General features: G+C 45.5%; 1 protein-coding gene across 2 annotated transcripts; it reads left to right on the top strand.

The window, feature by feature from the left end:
- Nucleotides 1-17,063: 17,063 nt before the first annotated feature.
- Nucleotides 17,064-20,169, top strand: LOC125512343 (cytochrome P450 734A2). Of its 2 annotated transcripts, XM_048677432.2 has the most exons (4): nt 17,069-17,633; nt 18,088-18,311; nt 18,426-19,085; nt 19,221-20,169. In XM_048677432.2, exons 1-4 carry the CDS (start codon nt 17,312-17,314, stop codon nt 19,719-19,721), a joined length of 1,707 nt encoding a protein of 568 aa, XP_048533389.1. In that variant the 5' UTR covers nt 17,069-17,311; the 3' UTR covers nt 19,722-20,169. The 2 variants fall into 2 exon arrangements, with proteins under 2 accessions (XP_087383666.1, XP_048533389.1); XM_087527540.1 differs by having other exon boundaries at nt 17,064-17,633; nt 18,088-19,085.
- Nucleotides 20,170-21,787: the final 1,618 nt, after the last annotated feature.

Raw genomic sequence — 21,787 nt, forward strand, 5'->3', positions numbered from 1 at the left:
GCACACGCAAGATCTATCTAGGTGATGTATAGCAACGAGAGGGGAGAGTGTTGTCCACGTACCCTCGAAGAACGAAAGTGGAAGCGTTATGACAATGTGGTTGATGTAGTCATACGTCTTCACGATCCGACCGATCCTAGCACCGAAGGTACGGCTCCTCAGCGATCTGCACACGTTCAGCTCGGTGATGTCGCACGAACTCTAGATCCAGCTGAGGTCGAGGGAGAGTTTCATCAGCACGACGGCGTGACGACGGTGATGATGAAGTTACCGACGCAGGGCTTTGCCTAAGCACTACAACGATACGACCGAGGTGGAAATCTGTGGAGGGGGGCACCGCACACGGCTAAAGAATCAACTTGTGTGTCTATGGGGTGCCCCCCTCCCCCGTATATAAAGGCGGGAGGAGGAGAGGGTCGGCCTAGGAGGAGGAGCGACCAATGGGGGGCAATCCTTCTCCAAGTAGGTTTGCCCCCCCCCCCTTCCTATTACTACTAGGAGAAGGAGGAAGGAGGAGGAGAGGAGAAGGAAAGGGGGGCGGCCCCCCAAACCCTAAACCAATTTGGTTTGGGCCTAGGGGGGCGCGCGCCACCACTTGCGTGCTGCCTCTTTCTCCACTAGGGCCCATTAAGGCCCATTGACTCCCGGGGGGGTTCCGATAACCCCACAGTACTCCGGTAAATGCCCGGACTCATCCGGAACCATTCCGATGTCCAAACATAGCGTTCCAATATATTGATCTTTATGTCTCGACCATTTCGAGACTCCTCGTCATGTCCGTGATCACATTCGGGACTCAGAACTACCTTCGGTACATCAAAGCACATAAACTCATAATACCGATCATCATCGAACGTTAAGCGTGCGGACCCTACGGGTTCGAGAACTATGTAGACATGACCGAGACTCACTTTTTGTCAATAACCAATAGCGGAACCTGGATTCTCATATTGGTTCCTACATATTCTACAAAGATCTTTATCGGTCAAACCGCATAACAACATACGTTGTTCCCTTTGTCATCGGTATGTTACTTGCCCGAGATTCGATCATTGGTATCTCAATACCTAGTTCAATCTCGTTACCGGCAAGTCTCTTTACTCGTTCCGTAATGCAACATCCTGTAACTAACTCATTAGTCACATTGCTTGCAAGGCTTATATTGTTGAGGAAATCGCTAACTGGTAGCTGCTCGATCTGCTGGTGAGTAGGGGATTAATAGGCTAATCGACAAGTTAATCGGCCATTTAATCAATTAATCAGATGATTTATCGGGTAATCGGCTACTCGGGGACCCTATGAGTAGGGATTAATCGGCAAGTTAACTGGTTAATCGGATGAATTCTTGAACAGGGGCTTATAGTGATGTGTATTACCGAGAGGGCCCAGAGATACCTCTTCGACAATCAGAGTGACAAATCCTAATCTCGATCTATGCCAACTCAATGAACACCATCGGAGACACCTGTACAGCATATTTATAATCACCCAGTTACGTTGTGACGTTTGACAGCACACTAAGTGTTCATCCGGTATTCGGGAATTGCATAATCTCATAGTCATAGGAACATGTATAACTTATGGAGAAAGCAATAGCAATAAACTAAACGATCATAGTGCTAAGCTAACATATGGGTAAAGTCAATCACATCATTCTCTAATGATGTGATCCCGTTCATCAAAAGACAACTTTTGTCCATGGCTAGGAAACTTAACCATCTTTCATTAACGAGCTAGTCAAGTAGAGGCATACTAGTGACACTCTGTTTGTCTACGTATTCACACATGTACTAAGTTTCCGGTTAATACAATTCTAGCATGAATAATAAACATTTATCATGATATAAAGAAATATAAATAACAACTTTATTATTGCCTCTAGGGCATATTTCCTTCAGCCTCCCACTTGCACTAGAGTCAATAATCTAGATTACACAATAATGATTCTAACACCCATGGAGTCTTGGTGCTGATCATGTTTTTCTCGTGAGAGAGGCTTAGTCAATGGGTCTGCAACATTCAGATCCGTATGTATCTTGCAAGTCTCTATGTCTCCCTCATTGACTTGATCGCGGATGGAATTGAAGCGTCTCTTGATGTGCTTGGTTCTCTTGTGAAATCTGGATTCCTTTGTCAAGGCAATTGCACCAGTATTATCACAAAAGCTTTTCATTGGACCCGATGCACTAGGTATGACACCTAGATCGGGTATGAATTCCTTCATCCAGACTCCTTCATTTGCTGCTTCCGAAGCAGCTATGTACTCCGCTTCACATGTAGATCCTGCCATGACGCTTTGCTTGGAACTGCATCAACTAACAGCTCCACCATTCAATAAAAATACGTATCCGGTTTGTGACTTAGAGTCATACGGATCTGTGTCAAAGCTTGCATCAAAGTAACCATTTACGACGAGCTCTTTGTCACCTCCATAAACGAGAAACATATCCTTAGTCCATTTCAGGTATTTCAGGATGTTCTTGACCATTGTCCAGTGATCCACTCCTGGATTACTTTGGTACCTCCCTGCTAAACTAATAGAAAGGCATGCATCAGGTCTGGTACACAGCATTGCATACATGATAGAACCTATTGCTGAAGCATAGGGAATGACTTTCATTTTCTCTCTATCTTCTACGGTGGTCGGGCATTGAGTTTGACTCAACTTCACACCTTGCAATACAGGCAAGAACCCCTTCTTTGCTTGATCCATTTTGAACTTCTTCAGAACTTTATCAAGGTATGTGCTTTGTGAAAGTCCAATTAAGTGTCTTGATCTATCTCTATAGATCTTGATGCCTAATATATAAGAAGCTTCACCGAGGTCTTTCATTGAAAAATTCTTATTCAAGTATCCTTTTATGCCATTCAGAAATTCAGTGTCATTTCTGATCAGCAATATGTCATCCACATATAATATCAGAAATGCTACAAAGCTCCCGCTCACTTTCTTGTAAATATAGGCTTCTCCAAAAGTCTGTATAAAACCATATGCTTTGCTCACACTATCAAAGCATATATTCCAACTCCGAGAGGCTTGCACCAGTCCATAAATGGATCTCTGGAGCTTGCACACTTTGTTAGCACCTTTTGGATCGACAAAACCTTCTGGTTGCATCATATACAACTCTTCTTTAAGATATCCATTAAGGAATGCAGTTTTGACATCCATTTACCAAATTTCATAATCATAAAATGCGGCAATTGCTAACATGATTCAGACGGACTTAAGCACCGCTACGGGTGAGAAGGTCTCATTGTAGTCAACTCCTTGAACTTGTCGAAAACCTTTTGCAACAAGTCGAGCTTTGTAGACAGTAACATTACCGTCAGCGTCAATCTTCTTCTTGAAGATCCATTTATTTTCTATGGCTTGCCGATCATCGGGCAAGTCAATCAAAGTCCACACTTTGTTCTCATACATGGATCCCATCTCAGATTTCACGGCCTCAAGCCATTTTGCGGAATCTTGGCTCATCATCGCTTCCTCATAGTTCGTAGGTTCATCATGGTTAAGTAACATGACCTCCAAGATAGGATTACTGTACCACTCTGGTGCGGATCTTACTCTGGTTAACCTACGAGGTTCGGTAGTAACTTGATCAGAAGTTTCATGATCATCATCATTAGCTTCCTCACTTACTGGTGTAGGAATCACTAGAACTGATTTCTGTGATGAACTACTTTCCAATAAGGGAGTAGGTACAGTTACCTCATCAAGTTCTACTTTCCTCCCACTCACTTCTTTCGAGAGAAACTCCTTCTCTAGAAAGGATCCATTCTTAGCAACGAATATCTTGCCTTCGAATCTACGATAGAAGGTGTACCCAACAGTCTCCTTTGGGTATCCTATGAAGACACATTGCTCCGATTTGGGTTCGATCTTATCAGGTTGAAGCTTTTTTACATAAGCATCGCAGCCCCAAACTTTAAGAAATGACAACTTGGGTTTCTTACCAAACCATAGTTCATAAGGTGTCGTCTCAACGGATTTCGATGGTGCCCTATTTAACGTGAATGCAGTCGTCTCTAAAGCATAACCCCAAAACGATAGCGGTAAATCAGTAAGATACATCATAGATCGCACCATATCTAATAAAGTGTGGTTACGATATTCGGACACACCATTACGCTGTGGTGTTCCAGGTGGCATGAGTTGCGAAACTATTCCGCACTGTTTCAAATGAAGACCAAACTCATAACTCAAATATTCACCTCCGCGATCAGATCGTAGAAACTTAATTTTCTTGTTACGATGATTTTCCACTTCACTCTGAAATTCTTTGAACTTTTCAAATGTTTCAGACTTATGTTTCATCAAGTAGATATACCCATATCTGCTTAAATCATCAGTGAAGGTCAGAAAATAACGATACCCGCCATGAGCATCAATACTCATCGGACCGCATACATTAGTATGTATTATTTCCAATAAGTCTGTTGCTCGTTCCATTGTTCCAGATAATGGAGTCTTAGTCATCTTGCCCATGAGGCATGGTTCGCAAGCATCAAGTGATTCTAAAAGTCCATCAGCATGGAGTTAGTTCATGTGCTTTACACCAATATGACCTAAACGGCAGTGCCACAAATAAGTTGCACTATCATTATTAAACTTATATCTTTTGGCTTCAACACTATGAATACTAGATGATACCCCGTGCGTTGCTGCGGGATTATGTGGTGCTTATGATGGTATCTCAAAAATAGTAATTTAATTTGGTTGTAAATTTTTGTACCAATGAACTACTATCACGTAATCAAATACTAATTAACAGAAAATGTACAAAAAGAAGACTTGCGCAGATGGAGGGGAAGAGAGAGAAAGAGATTATCCTCCCAGTCCACAACTACTCGTTCTCCGATTTGCTCATGCTATCACTTGACATGTTGTGGTGGCTGGCAACATACGCTAAGTTTTTGCTGCTTCTGTAGTAAAGCAATATATGCTTGCGCCCATTACAAATGCTACTTAGGTACTTCCCTACTATACCTGGTCATGCTACGACAACTGAGAGGATGTACGTTGTGTACATGCGTACCTCGACATGGACGTAGTCCCCTATATAACTGACTGAGCTCTGACATCTCTCCCATGAGCTGTGACCCTAACACACATGGCCAACAACATCCCCACGTACGCAACTCGATCATCAGCAGGTCTGGGCGCAAGAGAATCAAAGAAAGGACAGAGAGTTGATGGAGTCTTCATATTACATAGCAGACTATGTTTGCTATTACAATGGTGCTAAAACACAACTAATTTCATATAGTAGCAGTTGGTAGTTGGATCGATTAATAACTAATCAACTGCACCATCATCTAATTAAGCTTGTTGAATTGCAGAAAGCATCAGCCGGAACATAATAATTTTATGTCTACTGTCATCTACATAAGGATTGTGAACTGCATGGATAGCACTTGGACTGGCAAAACCTACAAAATTTTATGCTACTTTGTTGAAGGCGTTCCCATTCATTTATTAAAAAATATCATACATAATTAATACATACGGAGTACATCTAAAAGAAAATTGCTGCTAGGGAATTGCGTCTCGTCGCCATGATCTATTGCAAGTTTCCAACGAACCTGAGGCTAACAATGAGGGCAACAGAATTGATGATTACCTTGACCAGGACCACGGGTACCACATGTGGTTGGAGGAGGCATCATCGACAGTGAACTCACCTGTCCGAGTAAGACGCGGTGACCTGGAGGAGCGGATAAGGGAGATTCAGGCACATGTGGGGGCAATTTTTGTTAGGATACGAAGTGGTGCTTGAAACTAAGGGAGGAATTAGAGATGATACCAGAAGGATTTTGTAACGATTTTAACCCAGAGATGGCCACAGGCCGACAACATGCCCCTTCTCTCTCCCGTTGACCCAGCCGCCGCCATGTTGTTAGGCCTTCTCTGTCCCTCATTGATCTATCCTTCTCAATTCTGCTTCTCAATCGGCCGAGCCGTGACATGAAAGGAGCCGAGCGGCCACCGATTTGGCTTGTACTGGAGCGCAGGAGGGGGAATCTCACACCAGTGGAGGATCTATATTGGGCGAATAAAGAAGACAGAGCGGGGGATGCCGAGTTTGCTGGGTAGAGGAGAAGTGGAAGGGGAACGGATCTGGCGGGTGCTAGCGCTTCTGGGAGGTGTGGAGCAGGGGAAGGTGGAGAGAAAGGTGGAGCCAATGCACGGAAATCTGGCCGCCACCGGAAGGGATTATTTTTTGGAGCGATTCTTGACGGAAGGGTGTGGGTCGTACGTATCCTGAACGATACATGCCTATGGGCTTGGAATGTGCCTTTTACTGTCCAAATTGTTAAAGTCTATGCCCAGCCCAGGAAACGGAATCGGAGGCCAGCAGCGAGCGGTGTCGCTCGAGGACGAAACGGTATATAACTTAGCGGTGGCAGCTCCCAGTAAATTTGACCAACACTTGATCTGAGGGATGTAGAGCACCGATCTAGGTTGCATCAATGGCTAGAACAATTGGGGTGACGTGGCTTCATGAGAAGGCAGGAAAATCACCTAGTGGGGTGCCCCTATTTAGATATAGAAGATGTGTATCACTACTATCGAGATTTAGCCACTCATGAAGGGTGCATGACCATAAAAGATATTACTCATATAGATAGAACAACCATTATGAATAACCGTCTCGCATCAAACAGGATCCAGATATAATGTTCATGCTTAACGCTGGCACCAAATAACAATTATTCAGGTCTAATACTAATGCCGAAGGTAGATGTAGAGGTAGCGTGCCGACGGCGATCACATCGACTTTGGAACCATTTCCCACGCACATCGTCACCTCGTCCTTAGCCAATCTTCGCTTAATTTGTAGCCCCTGTTTTGAGTTGAAAATATTAGCAACAGAACCAGTATCAAATACCCAGGCGCTATTGCGAGCATTAGTAAGGTACACATCAATAACATGTATATCAAATATACCTTTCACTTTGCCATCCTTCTTATCCGCCAAATACTTGGGGCAGTTCCGCTTCCAGTGACCAGCCCCTTTGCAGTAGAAGCACTCAGTCTCAGGCTTAGGTCCAGACTTGGGCTTCTTCACTTGAGCAGCAACTTGTTTGCTATTCTTCTTGAAGTTCCCCTTCTTCCCTTTGCCCTTCTTCTTGAAACTGGTGGTCTTGTTGACCATCAACACTTTATGCTCCTTCTTGATTTCTACCTCCGCATCCTTTAGCATTGCGAAGAGCTCGGGAATTGTCTTATCCATCCCTTGCATATTATAGTTCATCACGAAGCTCTTGTAGCTTGGTGGCAGTGATTGAAGAACTCTGTCAATGACACTATCACCGGGAAGATTAACTCCCAGCTGAGTCAAGTGGTTGTGGTACCCAAACATTCTGAGTATATGTTCACTGACAGAACTATTCTCCTCCATTTTGCAGCTGTAGAACTTATTAGAGACTTCATATCTCTCAATCTGGGCATTTGCTTGAAATATTAACTTCAACTCCTGGAACATCTCATATGATCCATGACGTTCAAAATGTCGTTGAAGTCCCGATTCTAAGACGTAAAGCATGGCACACTGAACTATCAAGTAGTCATCAGCTTTGCTTTGCTAGACGTTCTTAACGTCGTCAGCAGCATCTGTAGCAGGCTTGTCACCCAGTGGTGCTTCCAGGACATAATTCTTCTGTGCAGCAACGAGGATAATCCTCAAGTTACGGACCCAATCCGTGTAGTTGCTACCATCATCTTTCAACGTAGCTTTCTCTAGAAACGCATTAAAACTCAACGGAACAACAGCACGGGCCATCTATCTACAACAACATAGACATGCAAAATACTATCAGGTACTAAGTTCATGATAAATTAAAGTTCAATTAATCATATTACTTATGAACTCCCACTTAGATAGACATCCCTCTAATCCTCTAAGTGATCACGTGATCCATATCCACTAAACCATGTTCGATCATCACGTGAGATGGAGTAGTTTCAATGGTGAACATCACTATGTTGATCATATCTACTATATGATTCACGCTCGACCTTTCGGTCTTAGTGTTCCGAGGCCATATCTACATATGCTAGGCTCGTCAAGTTTAACCCGAGTATTCTGCGTGTGCAAAACTGGCTTGCACCTATTGTATGTGAACGTAGAGCTTATCACACCCGATCATCACGTGGTGTCTTGGCACGACGAATTGTAGCAATGGTGCATACTCAGGGAGAACACTTGTACCTTGAAATTTAGTGAGAGATCATCTTATAATGCTACCGTCGGACTAAGCAAAATAAGATGCATAAAGGATAAACATCACATGCAATCAAATATAAGTGATATGATATGGCCATCATCGTCTTGTGCCTTTGATCTCCATCTCCAAAGCACCGTCATGATCACCATCGTCACCGGCTTGACACCTTGATCTCCATCGAAGCATCGTTGTCGTCTCACCAACTATTGCTGCTACGACTATTGCTACCGCTTAGTGATAAAGTAAAGCAATCACATGGCGATTGCATTTCATACAATAAAGCGACAACCATATGGCTCCGGCCACTTGCCGATAACTGTGTTACAAAACATGATCATCTCATACAACAATACATATAATCACGTCTTGACCATATCACATCACAACATGCCCTGCAAAAACAAGTTAGACATCCTCTACTTTGTTGTTGAAAGTTTTACGTGGCTGCTACGGGCTTCTAGCAAGAACCGTTCTTACCTACCCATCAAAACCACAATGTAGTATAGTGATTGCTTTTTGATCTTCAGAAAGAACCCTGTTCATTGAAACCGATTCAACTAAAGTTGGAGAAACAGACACCCACTAGCCACCTGTGTGCGAAGCACATCGGTAGAACCAGTCTCGCGTAAGCGTACGCATAATGTCGGTCTGAGCCGCTTCATCCAACAATACTGCTGAATCAAGAATCAACTAGTGATGGCAAGCAATATGTATATACTCACGCCCACAACTCCCTTGTGTTCTACTCATGCATATAACATCTATGCATAAACCTAGCTCGGATGCCACTGTTGGGGAATGCAGTAATTTCAAAAAAATTCCTACGCACATGCAAGATCTATCTAGGTGATGTATAGCAACGAGAGGGGAGAGTGTTGTCCATGTACCGTCGTAGACCGAAAGTAGAAGCGTTATGACAACGTGGTTGATGTAGTCATACGTCTTCACGATCAGACCGATCCTAGCACCGAAGGTACGGCACCTCTGCGATCTGCACACATTCAGCTCGGTGACGTCCCACGAACTCTAGATCTAGCTGAGGTCGAGGGAGAGTTTCGTCAGCACTACAACAATATGATCGAGGTGGAAATCTGTGGAGGGGGGCACCGCACACGGCTAAACAATCAACTTATGTGTCTATGGGGTGCCCCCTCCCCCGTATATAAAGGGGGGAGGAGGAGAGGGCCGGCCTAGGAGGAGGCGTGCCCAAGGGGGGCAATCCTACTCCAAGTAGGTCCCCCCCTTTCCTATTCCTACTAGGAGAAGGAGGAAGGAGGAGGAGAGGAGAAGGAACGGGGGGCCGCCCCCCAAACCCTAGACCAATTCGGTTTGGGCCTAGGGGGGCGCCCCACCACTTGCCTGCTGCCCTCTTTCTCCACTAGGGCCCATTAAGGCCCATTGACTCCCCGGGGGGTCCGGTAACCCCCCGGTACTCCGGTAAATGCCCGAACTCATCCGGAACCATTCCGATGTCCAAACATAGTCATCCAATATATCGATCTTTACGTCTCGACCATTTCGAGACTCCTCGTCATGTCCTTGATCACATCCAGGACTGCGAACTACCTTCGGTACATCAAAACACATAAACTCATAATACCGATCGTCATTGAACGTTAAGCGTGCGGGCCCTACGGGTTCAAGAACTATGTAGACATGACCGAGACTCACTTCCGTTCCATAACCAATAGCGGAACCTGGATGCTCATATTGGTTCCTACATATTCTACGAAGACTTTATCGGTCAAACCGCATAACAACATATGTTGTTCCCTTTGTCATCAGTATGTTACTTGCCCGAGATTCGATCGTCGGTATCTCAATACCTAGTTCAATCTCGTTACCGACAAGTCTCTTTACTCGTTCCGTAATGCAACATCCTGTAACTAACTCATTAGTCACATTGCTTGCAAGGCTTATAGTGATGTGCATTACCGAGAGTGCCCAGAGATACCTCTCCGACAGTCGGAGTGACAAATCCTAATCTCGATATATGCCAACTCAGCAAACACCATCAGAGACACCTGTAGAGCATCTTTATAATTACCCAATTACATTGTGATGTTTGATAGCACACTAAGTGTTCCTTCGATATTTGGGAATTGCATAATCTCATAGTCATAGGAACATGTATAAGTTATGGAGAAAGCAATAGCAATAAACTAAACGATCATAGTGCTAAGCTAAGGATGGGTCAAGTCAATCACATCATTCTATAATGATGTGATCCCGTTCATCAATTGACAACTTTTTTCCATGGCTAGGAAACTTAACCATCTTTGATTAACAAGCTAGACAAGTAGAGGCATACTAGTGACACTCTGTTTTTCTATGTATTCACACATGTACTAAGTTTCCGGTTAATACAATTCTAGCATGAATAATAAACATTTATCATGATATAAAGAAATATAAATAACAACTTTATTATTGCCTCTAGGGCATATTTCCTTCAATAGGTTCTAAAGGGACAAGTAAAAGTGGTCTTTTCTTGATTAGGTTGAGAAACAAGTATTTGTGAAAAATCAGAATATCCATCAAGGAAGCAAAAATGTGTGTGCTTAGATAATCTTTCAAGCATTTAATTAATAAAAGGCAGAGTGTAATGATCTTTTCTAGTTGCTTTGTTTAATTTTTTAAAATCAATTACCATTCCATAACCCGTAACAATTCTTTGTGGAATAAGTTCATTATTATCATTAGGAACAATATTAGGAACAACAGTTATACCTCCTTTCTTAGGGACACAATGAACAGGGCTCACCCATCTACTATAAGCTATAGGATAGATTATACCCGCTTCCAGAAGTTTTAATATTTCCTTTCTTACCACTTCTTTCATCTTCAGATTTAACCGACGTTGGTGATCAACAACGGGTTTAGCATCAGGTTCCGTATTAATTTTGTGCTGACATAAAGTGGGACTAATGCCCTTTAAATCATCAAGAGTATATCCAATAGCAGCTCGGTGCTTCCTTAGAACTTCAAATAATCTTTCTTCTTCATGTTCCGAAAGGTTAGCATTGATAATAATAGGATATATCTTCTTTTCATTAAGATAAGCATATTTCAAAGTGTCTGGCAATTGTTTTAATTCAAACACAGGATCACCTTTAGGTGGAGGAGGACCTTCTAGAGTTTCAATAGGCAAATTGTGTTTATGTGGAGGACGTTGTTCAAAGAAAATCTTATCTATTTCATTTCTTTCATGCATATGAAAATCATTTTCATGGTCTAGCAAATATTGTTCTAAAGGATCAGTTGGTGGTACCGCAATAGAAGCAAGACCAATTAATTCATCCTTACTAGGCAATTCTTTTTCATGAAGCTTTCTACTAAACTTGGAAAAATTAAACCCGTGAGCTCATCACCAAAACTAACACCGATAGTTTGTTTCTCACAATCTATCTTAGCGTTAACGGTTTTCAAGAAAGGTCTACCAAAGATAATGGGACAAAAGTCATCTTGTGGGGAATCAAGAACAAGAAAATCAGTAGGGTATTTTATTTTCCCACACAAGACTTCAACATCTCTAACAATCCCAATTGGTGATATAGTGTCTCTATTAGCAAGTTTAATAGTAACATCTATGTCTTCTATCTCTGCGGGTGCTATGCCATTCATAATTTCTTGATATAAGGTGTAAGGAATATCACTCACACTAGCACCTATGTCACATAAACCATGATAACAATGATCTCCTATTTTAACTGAGATAACGGGCATGCCAACAACAGGTCTATGTTTATCCTTTTTATCAGGTTTGGCAATTCTAGCAGCTTCTTCCCAAAAGTAAATAACATGCCCATCCATATCTTCTTCCAAGAGATCTTTAACCATAGCAATACTAGGTTCTACTTTGCTTTGTTCATTAGGTTTATGTGTTCTAATATAGCTTTTGTTGACCATAGTTGAAACTTTAGCATGTTCCTTCATCCTAACAGGGAAAGGTGGTTTCTCAATATAAGAAGTAGGAACAACTGAATCAACATTGTAAAGTATAGTTTCTTCTTTAACTGGTACCGGTTATTTGATTTCTTCTTTAATATGTGGGTGATATTTAAACCACTTCTCTTTAGGGAGATCAACATGAGTAGCAAATGATTCACAAAAGGATGCTACTATCTCAAAGTCAAGTCCATGTTTAGTGCTAAACTTTTGAAAAGCATCGGTATCCATAAAAGATTTAACACAATCATACTTAAGTTTAATACCTGACTCTTTACCTTTGTCGAGTTCACAATCTTCAGAGTTGTGTTTAATTCTTTCTAAAAGATCCCACTGGAATTCAATAGTCTTCTTCATAAAAGAACCAGCACAAGAAGTATCAAGCATGGTTTGATCATTACAAGAAAGCCGAGCATAAAAGTTCTGGATAATAATTTCTCTTGAGAGCTCATGATTGGGGCATGAATATAACATTGACTTAAGCCTCCCCCAAGCTAGAGTGATACTTTCTCCTTCACGAGGCCAAAAATTATATATATAATTTTAATCACGATGAACTAGATGCATAGGATAATTTTTTTTGATGGAACTCCAATTTCAATCGATTCCAATTCCAAGATCCAATATCATCGCATACCCTATACCATGCCAATGCCTTTCCCTTCAAAGATAAAAAAAGCCATCTTCATAACTTCATCTCCGGGTAAACCTGCAAGCTTGAACAATCCATAAATTTGTTCTACATATATCAAGTGCATCAGGATGTTCGGTTCCATCTCCTGCATAAGGATTAGCTAGCAGTTGTTCTATCATACCCGAAGGATTTCATATTCAATACTTTCAGTATGTGCAGTAGGTTGAGGGGTGGCTAATTGTGGTTCCGTTCGAGGTGAAGATACCCCGAACAAACCCCTCAAAGGATTGTTTTCCATAGTAACAAGTGACAATAAATTTCAGCACACTATATAAATGTTTCCTTACCAAATTCCACTTACCAAAGGCGCTTCACTCCCCGGCAACGGCGCCAGAAAATAGCCTTGATGACCCACAAGTATAGGGGATCAATTGTAACTCTTTTCGATGAGTAAGAGTGTCGAACCCAACGAGGAGCAGAAGGAAATGACAAGTGGTTTTCAGTAAGGTAATGTCTGCAAGTGCTGAAATTGTAAGTAGCAGAGTAGTTTGATAGCAAGGTAATTTGTAACAAGCAAGTAACGATAATAGTAGTAAAAGTGCAGCAAGGTAGCCCAATCCTTTTGAGGCAAAGGACATGCCAAAACGGTCTCTTATGATAAACAAAGCGTCCTTGAGGGTACACGGGAATTTCATCTAGTCACTTTCATCATGTTGGCTTAATTCATGTTCGGTACTTTGATAATTTGATATGTGGGTGGACCGGTGCTTAGGTGTTATTCTTACTTGAACAAACCTCCTACTTATGATTAACCCTCCCACAAGCATCCGCAACTACGAAAAAGTATTAAGAATAAATTCTAACCATAGCATTAAACTTTTGGATCCAATTGGCCCCTTACGGAATTGCGCATAAACTGGGGTTTAAGCTTCAGTCACTCTCGCAACCCATCATCTAATTGCTACTCCACAATGCATTCCCTTAGGCCCAAATATGGTGAAGTGTCATGTAGTCGACGTTCACATGACACCACTAAGGGAATCACAACATACATACTATCAAAATATCGAACACATATCAAGTTCACATGATTACTTGCAACATGATATCTCCCGTTACCTCAAGAACAAAAGTAACTATTCACAAATAATAAACATGCTCATGATCAGAGGGGTATTAAATAGCATATTGGATCTGAACATATAATCTTCCACCAAATAAAGCATAAAGTAATCAACTACAAGATGTAATCAACACTACTAGTCACCCACAAGCACCAATCTATAGTTCCGGTAACAAGATTGAACACAAGAGATGAAGTAGGGTTTGATATGAGATGGTGCTGTTGAAGATGTTGATGGAGATTGCCCTCCCCAAGATGGGAGAGTTGTTGGTGATGATGATGACAATGATTTCCCCCTCCGGGAGGAAAGTTCCTCCGGCGGAATCGCTCCGCCAGAGGGCAAAAGTGCTCCTGCCCAAATTTCGCCTCGAGATGGCAGCACTCAGTCCTGAAAGTCCTCTCCTTATTTTTTCTAGGTCAATCGACCTATATACCAGAAGATGGGCATCGGAGGTGGGCCTAGGTGAGCACAACCCACCAGGGCGCGCCCGGGTGGGTTGTGCCCACCTAGTGGGCCCCCTCTGGTAGTTATTTGCTCCAATATTCCTCAAATATTTCATAAAAACTCTCCGTGAAGTTTCAGCTTATTTGGAGTTGTGCAAAATAGGTAGCCTGACATAACTTTTCCATGTCCAAATTTCCAGCTGCCGGAATTCTCCCTCTTTGTGTATACCTTGCATATTATGAGAGAAAAGGCATTAGAATTACCCCAAAAAGCATTATTATGGATAAAAACATATTAAATAACAGTAAGAAAACATGATGCAAAATGGACATATCACACGCATTCTCGGATGCGTATGTGGCATTTGCACCATAGGATGCACCGCGATCGGCGTGTCAGCACACGACTTGTTCCATCAACCATGCGCGCGCGTTATTACCATCGCGCATGCTTTTTATTTAAAATGTGTGCCCGTCTAGCACACACACCTTGATCTGTCTGACCGTTTTTGTTTGTTGTGGCTAATCACAAACAATTTATCTGTGTGAAGTGTATGCCATCTATCGCACACACCTTGATCTGGCTGACCGTTTTTGTCGTGTTGCCTAATCGAAAACAGTTTATCTGAGTGAACTGTATGCCTTATGTCACACACACATTGATCTGGCTGCCCGTTTCTGTTGTGTTGCCTAATCACAAACAGTTTATCCGAGTGAACTGTATGTTGTATATCGCACACATCTTCATCTGCCTAACCGTTTCTACTGTTATGCTCATCGCAAACAGTTTATTCAAGTGAATTGTATGCCACACATCGCGCATGCAACTATAATCTGAATTGTGTTTGATGTCTCCGCCATCGCAAAAATTTTGTATCTTTTTGACGGTTTTATTACATCATCATTTGCGATTAATGCATCGCACACAGTTTCGTCAAAGGTTCTTAATTGTAGCGTCGTGTTAGCAGCATCCTGTAGTAGTGTAAGTTGCCTGGGCCTCACCTGTCATAAGTTGCCTTAACACCAAATGTCCGGATTTTAACGCGTCGCCGTTGTGGGGAGAGAGAGTGGCCCGACCCCACCTGTCAGGATAACACGCGACCTCACATGTCATAAGTTTCCTTGGCCCCACTTGTCATGATATTAAAGCGACACCACTCTGGGGGAGAGAGTGGCTCAACCCCGCCTGTCAGGAGATAACGATCAAAGGCTTTAACTAGACGGCAGTGCTCCGTTTGAGTTTTTGTGAGCAGGTGGAGGAGGAGGGGAAATGTGAGCAACGTTAGTTGTCTGGGCTAAAACCATTGTTCAGGAAATCGGTAACTGGTAGCTGCTCGGTCGGCTTGGGACTAGGACTAGTGATTAATCGCTGAATCGACCTATTTACTGGATTAATTGGTCGACCATTAATCGATAGATTAAATAGGAATGCCAACATATATCTAGTTTTTTATGTATTATACCATACTCTCATGCTCTCAACTATGTAATATACCAAAATATGCTATTGGTCAATTAATCGTCCTGACAAGTTAACACGATGAATATGTGCTATTTGAATCAGTCACCCTACAAGTAGCGAGTAACTGGGCCATTAACTGATTAATCAGATGAATTCTTGAATAGTGGCTAAAACTGACGATAACTAAGCAACCAAAGGGCACGAAAATAGAAATCCCTTTAGATATACTCCCTCCTTTTCGGTTTGAAGGGCTAAGCTAAAAAATCGTTTTAACCAAGATAGACGGCGAGTGATGGAGCAAATTTTGTAGGTTGCAAAATTAGCATACTCGTTTAAATAAGCGTGCTTATTCTGCAAGTGTATGCATTTGGGACCACTAAATTAGCAAAAATGGCTACATGCACAAGTAGGCTTCCTGTTAAGGTGCCTCGGAAAGTCGGAATTAAAAGGATGATGAAGAGGAATGACAACAGGACTAACAAAATGAAATAACTAAAAACAATGAGGTAGTGTCAATAAATCGGAAATGAGACAGTAGATCTTAGCAAGACAACTCATAATTTTTTTCTCACAAAATAATTTTTTTAGAACTACAAAATACATTAAATAAGGGCCGCTTTAACGGAAATGGTTTGCGTACGACAGTTTTTTGTGCGAAGCTCGTACGACCATACGCAGAATATGTATGCTGCATGCTATGGCTCACGCACCGATTGTCTCTGATGGAGTTTCATCGCAAGTATAGCATTGCTCTTGTTTTAAATAAAACGGTAAGATATATTGTACCGGAACTATTATCTCTAACCATCTACTACACTCCTATCGTTAGATATAGCTTCCTTAAAAAAACCATTAGATTTAACTGAAGATGTAATGAACTGAAACTGTTATATAGGAGTATCTAAACATCTACAGTAATATGATTAGATATAGCTTAAGATATAATGAACTGGAACTGCCGATCATATGACCAAATTTTACCTTTGATCTCTGCCAAAAAAAAGTGTGTCTATCAATATGCATTTCGTGCTGGGAAAAATGCGAGAAATGTCGGAACGGACTTGTTCGTTTTTTGCACATCAAAGCAATACGCCTTCCATCATCTAACACGGTCAATTAAACAAGAGTGCGAAATCCCTACTTCGTTGACTCTTTACTAACCAACCTACCCCCAAAACAAAAGCAAGCAACGCTACCCCTCTTCGGCTCTTCCCCGGCCCCATGGCCGCCGGCCTTCGCTTCTCCCCCCCTTCCTTCTCCTCCTCCCTCCGCACTATATAACCCCGCCCTTGCCTTCCCCTGTCACCCAAAACCCCACGCCATTAACGCCGGCTCACGTACACGGGCTCCAAGAAACGCAGCGCACGACCCAGAGAGAAGAACGACGCATCATCGTCTTCCCCGCCCTGCCTACTCTGCTTCAAGAAACAAGAAACAGGGGAGCCGAGCCGAGCCGACCACGGCGGCAATGGGGGACGAGATGGAGGCGGCGGCGTGGGCGTGGCGCGGCTGGGTGTCGTGGCGCGCGGCGGCCGTGCTGCTGTCAGCGTGGCTGGCGCTGCACGTGGCGGCGCGGGTGGCGGACGCGCTGTGGTGGCGGCCGCGTCGGCTGGAGGCGCACTTCGCGGCGCAGGGCGTCCGCGGGCCGCCGTACCGCTTCCTGCTGGGGTCGGTGAAGGAGATGGTGGGGCTCATGGTGGAGGCCTCCTCCAAGCCCATGTCGCCGCCCACCTCCCACAACGCGCTCCCCCGCGTCCTCGCCTTCTACCACTACTGGCGGAAGATCTACGGTGCGTCCCTCCCTCCCTCCCTCCTCGCCGCCGCTCATGCATACATACGCGCGCGCGCACACACGTATACGCATGTGTTGTGCAAGAATAGTATCTCAGCCAGCCAGCCAGCATCATCTGCCTGCGTCTCTCAGTGGCCTAATTGCTCATCTTTTTGGGCGGTTTTGGTTGCATCTGCTTGTTGATCTGCTCCCTCGCCTCCCTGTCCGATTTTCTGTTTGGCTCCTCCCTCTGTCTCCCTGCTCGTCTGTTTGTGACCAGGGCTCAGCTTTTGTCTCTTGTTGTCAGCTCAGCTCACCTAGCTTATCTCTCTTCTGTTTGAGCATATGGGGTTTATGGCACTTACTTCGCTTCTTCCTCCTCACACAGACACCTCTGTTTCCCTCTGGTTCTTGCGTCGCATGGCAATTTCCGTCCTTTTGGGTCATCTCTAATGGTTTTGGCGACGATGCAGGTCCGACGTTCTTGATATGGTTCGGGCCGACGCCGCGGCTGACGGTGGCGGAGCCGGAGCTGATCCGGGAGATCTTCCTGACCCGCGCCGACGCCTTCGACCGCTACGAGGCGCACCCCGTCGTGCGCCAGCTCGAGGGGGACGGCCTCGTCAGCCTCCACGGGGACAAGTGGGCGCTCCACCGCCGCGTCCTCGGCGACGCCTTCTACCCCGACAACCTCAACGTACGGCCGCCGTGCTGCTCCCCTGTTTTTCTTTTTGTTCGTGGCCGCGCTGGCGGCGCGTGCGACGGTTGGATGAACGGATGGACTGACGGCGACGTGGTTCCATTTTTGCAGCGCCTGGTGCCGCATGTCGGCAGGTCGGTGGCCGCGCTGGCGGAGAAGTGGCGGGAGATGGCGGCGGCCGACGGCAGCGGCGAGGTGGAGGTGGACGTGGCGGAGTGGTTCCAGGAGGTGACGGAGGAGGCCATCACGCGCGCCACCTTCGGCGGCAGCTACAACGACGGCCGCGTGGTGTTCGGCATGCAGAGCCAGCTGATGGCCTTCGCCTCCGAGGCGTTCCGCAAGGTGCTCGTCCCAGGCTACCGGTTCATGCCGACCAAGAAGAACTGGCTGTCGTGGAAGCTGGACAGGGGTATCCGGCGGAACCTGACCAGGCTCATCGGCCGGCGCAGCGAGGAGGCCGCCGCCGCCATGAAAGCCGCCGAGGGCGAGAAGGCCGACACCGGGAGCTTCCGCGACTTGCTCGGGCTGATGATCAATGCCAGCCAGAGGACGACGCGGGCGCCGGCGGCGAAGGCGATCCCGGTACATGACATGGTGGAGGAGTGCAAGACGCTCTTCTTCGCCGGGAAGCAGACGACGACCAACCTCCTGACGTGGGCCACCGTGCTGCTCGCCATGCACCCGGAGTGGCAAGAGCGCGCCCGGCGCGAGGTCCTCGACGTGTGCGGCTCCGATGACCCCTCCAAGGAGCACCTCCCCAGGCTGAAAACGGTACGTCCTCTCATCCGATTCGTTCCCGTCTGCAGGAGAAATTTCAAACCCGCCGCAGGCAGAAGGGCGTTTCGGTCATTTTCTCCAAGCGCTGACACACACTCTCTGCATGTTCCATGTGTTTTGTCACGACAGCTGGGCATGATCATCAACGAGACGCTCCGGCTGTACCCGCCGGCGGTGGCGACGATCCGGCGCGCCAAGGCGGACGTGCGGCTGTCGGACGGGTGCATGATCCCGCGCGACATGGAGCTGCTCATCCCGATCATGGCCATCCACCACGACGCGCGGCACTGGGGCCAGGACGCGGCGCAGTTCAACCCGGCGCGGTTCGCCGGCGGGGCGGCGAGGGCGGCGAAGCACCCGCTGGCCTTCATACCCTTCGGGCTCGGGGCCCGGATGTGCGTGGGGCAGAACCTGGCGCGCCTGGAGGCCAAGCTCACCATGGCCGTCCTCCTGCGGCGGTTCCAGATCCGGACGTCCCCCAACTACGTGCACGCGCCCACGGTGCTCATGCTCCTCTACCCACAGTACGGCGCGCCGCTGATCTTCCGCCCGCTCGCATCGCAGCCGTCGGCGGCGGACTCCACGACCTCCTCCTCCTGTCCCAGACCGGAATTCTTGTGTCAAGACTGACAGAACATGAGAATGTTTCCACTAGAGTAGAAAAGAAGAAGGGTAGGGCAGGAAGGGGCGGCGTGGGTCACCATGGATGGACATGGACGAAAATCATCATAGGACAAGGCCAAGATGACCGAAACGCCCCTCCAGCCAGCCCCTCGCCCTGCTGCTGTGTAGTGTGTATATATGTGAGTCCAGGTGATAGAAAGAGCCAAAGAATGACTAACTTTTTGTCCTGGCCTGTGTGTGGGCTGGGGCCCGGCAGGTTGCCAAAAATGCCCTCCTTAACAGACCGGATCAGGCCAGCCTTTTCTAAGATTTGATGGCACACAGGAGGAGGAAGGCCCCCACCCCACCTCTGCTCCTCTCTTCTTGTTGTGTTGCCCATGGCTTCTGGTGTGTGTATTTGTACAGATGTTTATTCCATCATCATCATCATCATCGCCCGTCGGGAAGGAAAGAAGTGAAAATGGTGTCATGTTTATAATAATTTCCTGGGAACCCCGTGTCTACCTTGCGCGCGGCATTCTCCTCCTTTTTGCCGGCCTCTTCAGTGTGTGGTCGGTGATCCTGCCTCCATTATTTTCGCAAAAAAAAGAAAGATCCTGCCTCCATTATACAAAGAAGAAAGAACTCGCCTATTTAACAATCCTGGTCCTGTCTAATGACTCGCTTTTGTTTAAAAATGGTCTATAGAAAGTAGGAAATCCAAGCAAATTCAAAGCCAACCAGAGGAGTCTAATTGTGTGCTTGTGCGGCCCACAGAACATTCATACGAAAACCAGATATACTAGGATTGTATTTGTGAAGGAAGAGAGGCTGAAAGAATCGAGAGTGGACATTTGGGGTGGGGCCGGCAGCCAAATCCCGGTGGGCACTGCACAGCCAGGGGCTGCCTCTGCCTCTGCCTCTGCCTGTGGTTGGGGGCTAGCTGTCACTGCCGCAAGGAGCATTCCCAACGGTTACGCAAACGGACAACGGAGGAAGCACCCGCTACGTGGCTGGGCTCTCTCTCGTGCTGCTCGCCGGAAAAAAACCGGTGGGCGTCGTCTGTGGGTTTTTACCGGCCCGACCCATGCGGCCGTGCCAAACCCCCGTTTCTCCACCCGATTCGCGGGTCGAGCCGTTCTGCGCCCCGCAGTGGGAACGTGTGCGCTGAGTTTTTTTTTTTTTCGAGAGAGGGTGTGTGCTGAGTTAGGCGAGCTACTGCGTTGAGATTTTACTACCTGGAACGCGTATGATAGACCTTTTATAGGTGCATTTGTCGCCATCGACGTCCTTGTTGTGGATTCCAAGCGTATACACGCGATTTAGACTGCGTTCGGTGTCAGGGTGGATTATGATAATTCAGTTTTCCAACCAGCACGTCCAACAAAGTTGGTCACTAGAACAAGAGTCATAAAATCATCTGACAAGACGTCATTACGATGCTTCATTTGTCTTATTACTTAGAATGCTGGGATTTCATAACGTTATTTATACGTATGTGGATTGCCCAACGAGTCATTGAGTGAAGAAGCGGGAAGCCTACTACTATGTCTAAACGCGGAATCTGGGACTATGCATACTTGGTCCAGTTTTTATCAAGTTGCTCTCAGATGACCGCTGGGTTCCGTAGAAAATAAATGGAAATGTGGCCCAGCTCCCGCCGCCGGCCACCGGTTTAGGTCCAGTTCTTTTGCCAGAATCTGAGGATTCTCTCACAATCCGACCCTTACCTAGCTTCTTCCGGAATTTTTGAGCCCCATTTATTTTACAATCCTATCTAGTTAGGGTCTAATTAGACAGGATTGTAAAACAAATAAAGCTGAAAGATTCTGGGAGAAGCTGGGTAGGGATCGGATTCTGGGGAAATCCCCAGATTCTAGCAAAAAAAACTGGGCCATAATGTCGTTGTAGCATGGATCCTACTCGTGTCACTTGGCCACCACATTTTATACTACCCAACGCTATCGTCATGCATATATCACGTTGGCATCTCCAACAAAGACCCGTAAATTTTCTGCAACTGTTTGAACCACGCTGTTCGGACTGTGAAAGTCATCCAATGCGGTCCTGTATCAGTCCGCTAGACGGTTCGG

The sequence above is a fragment of the Triticum urartu genome, chromosome 6A (assembly GCF_056163025.1).
Source record: "Triticum urartu cultivar PI428250 chromosome 6A, HENAU_Tu73, whole genome shotgun sequence".
In the NCBI taxonomy this organism is placed as follows: domain Eukaryota; kingdom Viridiplantae; phylum Streptophyta; class Magnoliopsida; order Poales; family Poaceae; genus Triticum; species Triticum urartu.

Excerpts from the sequence above, each read along its gene's own strand:
- LOC125512343 (XM_087527540.1), top strand. The coding sequence starts at position 17,312 with ATGGGGGACGAGATGGAGGCGGCGGCGTGGGCGTGGCGCGGCTGGGTG. Across the intron at positions 17,634-18,087 it reads CTACTGGCGGAAGATCTACG|GTCCGACGTTCTTGATATGG; the intron begins GTGCGTCCCTCC and ends GCGACGATGCAG. Across the intron at positions 19,086-19,220 it reads ACCTCCCCAGGCTGAAAACG|CTGGGCATGATCATCAACGA; the intron begins GTACGTCCTCTC and ends TTGTCACGACAG.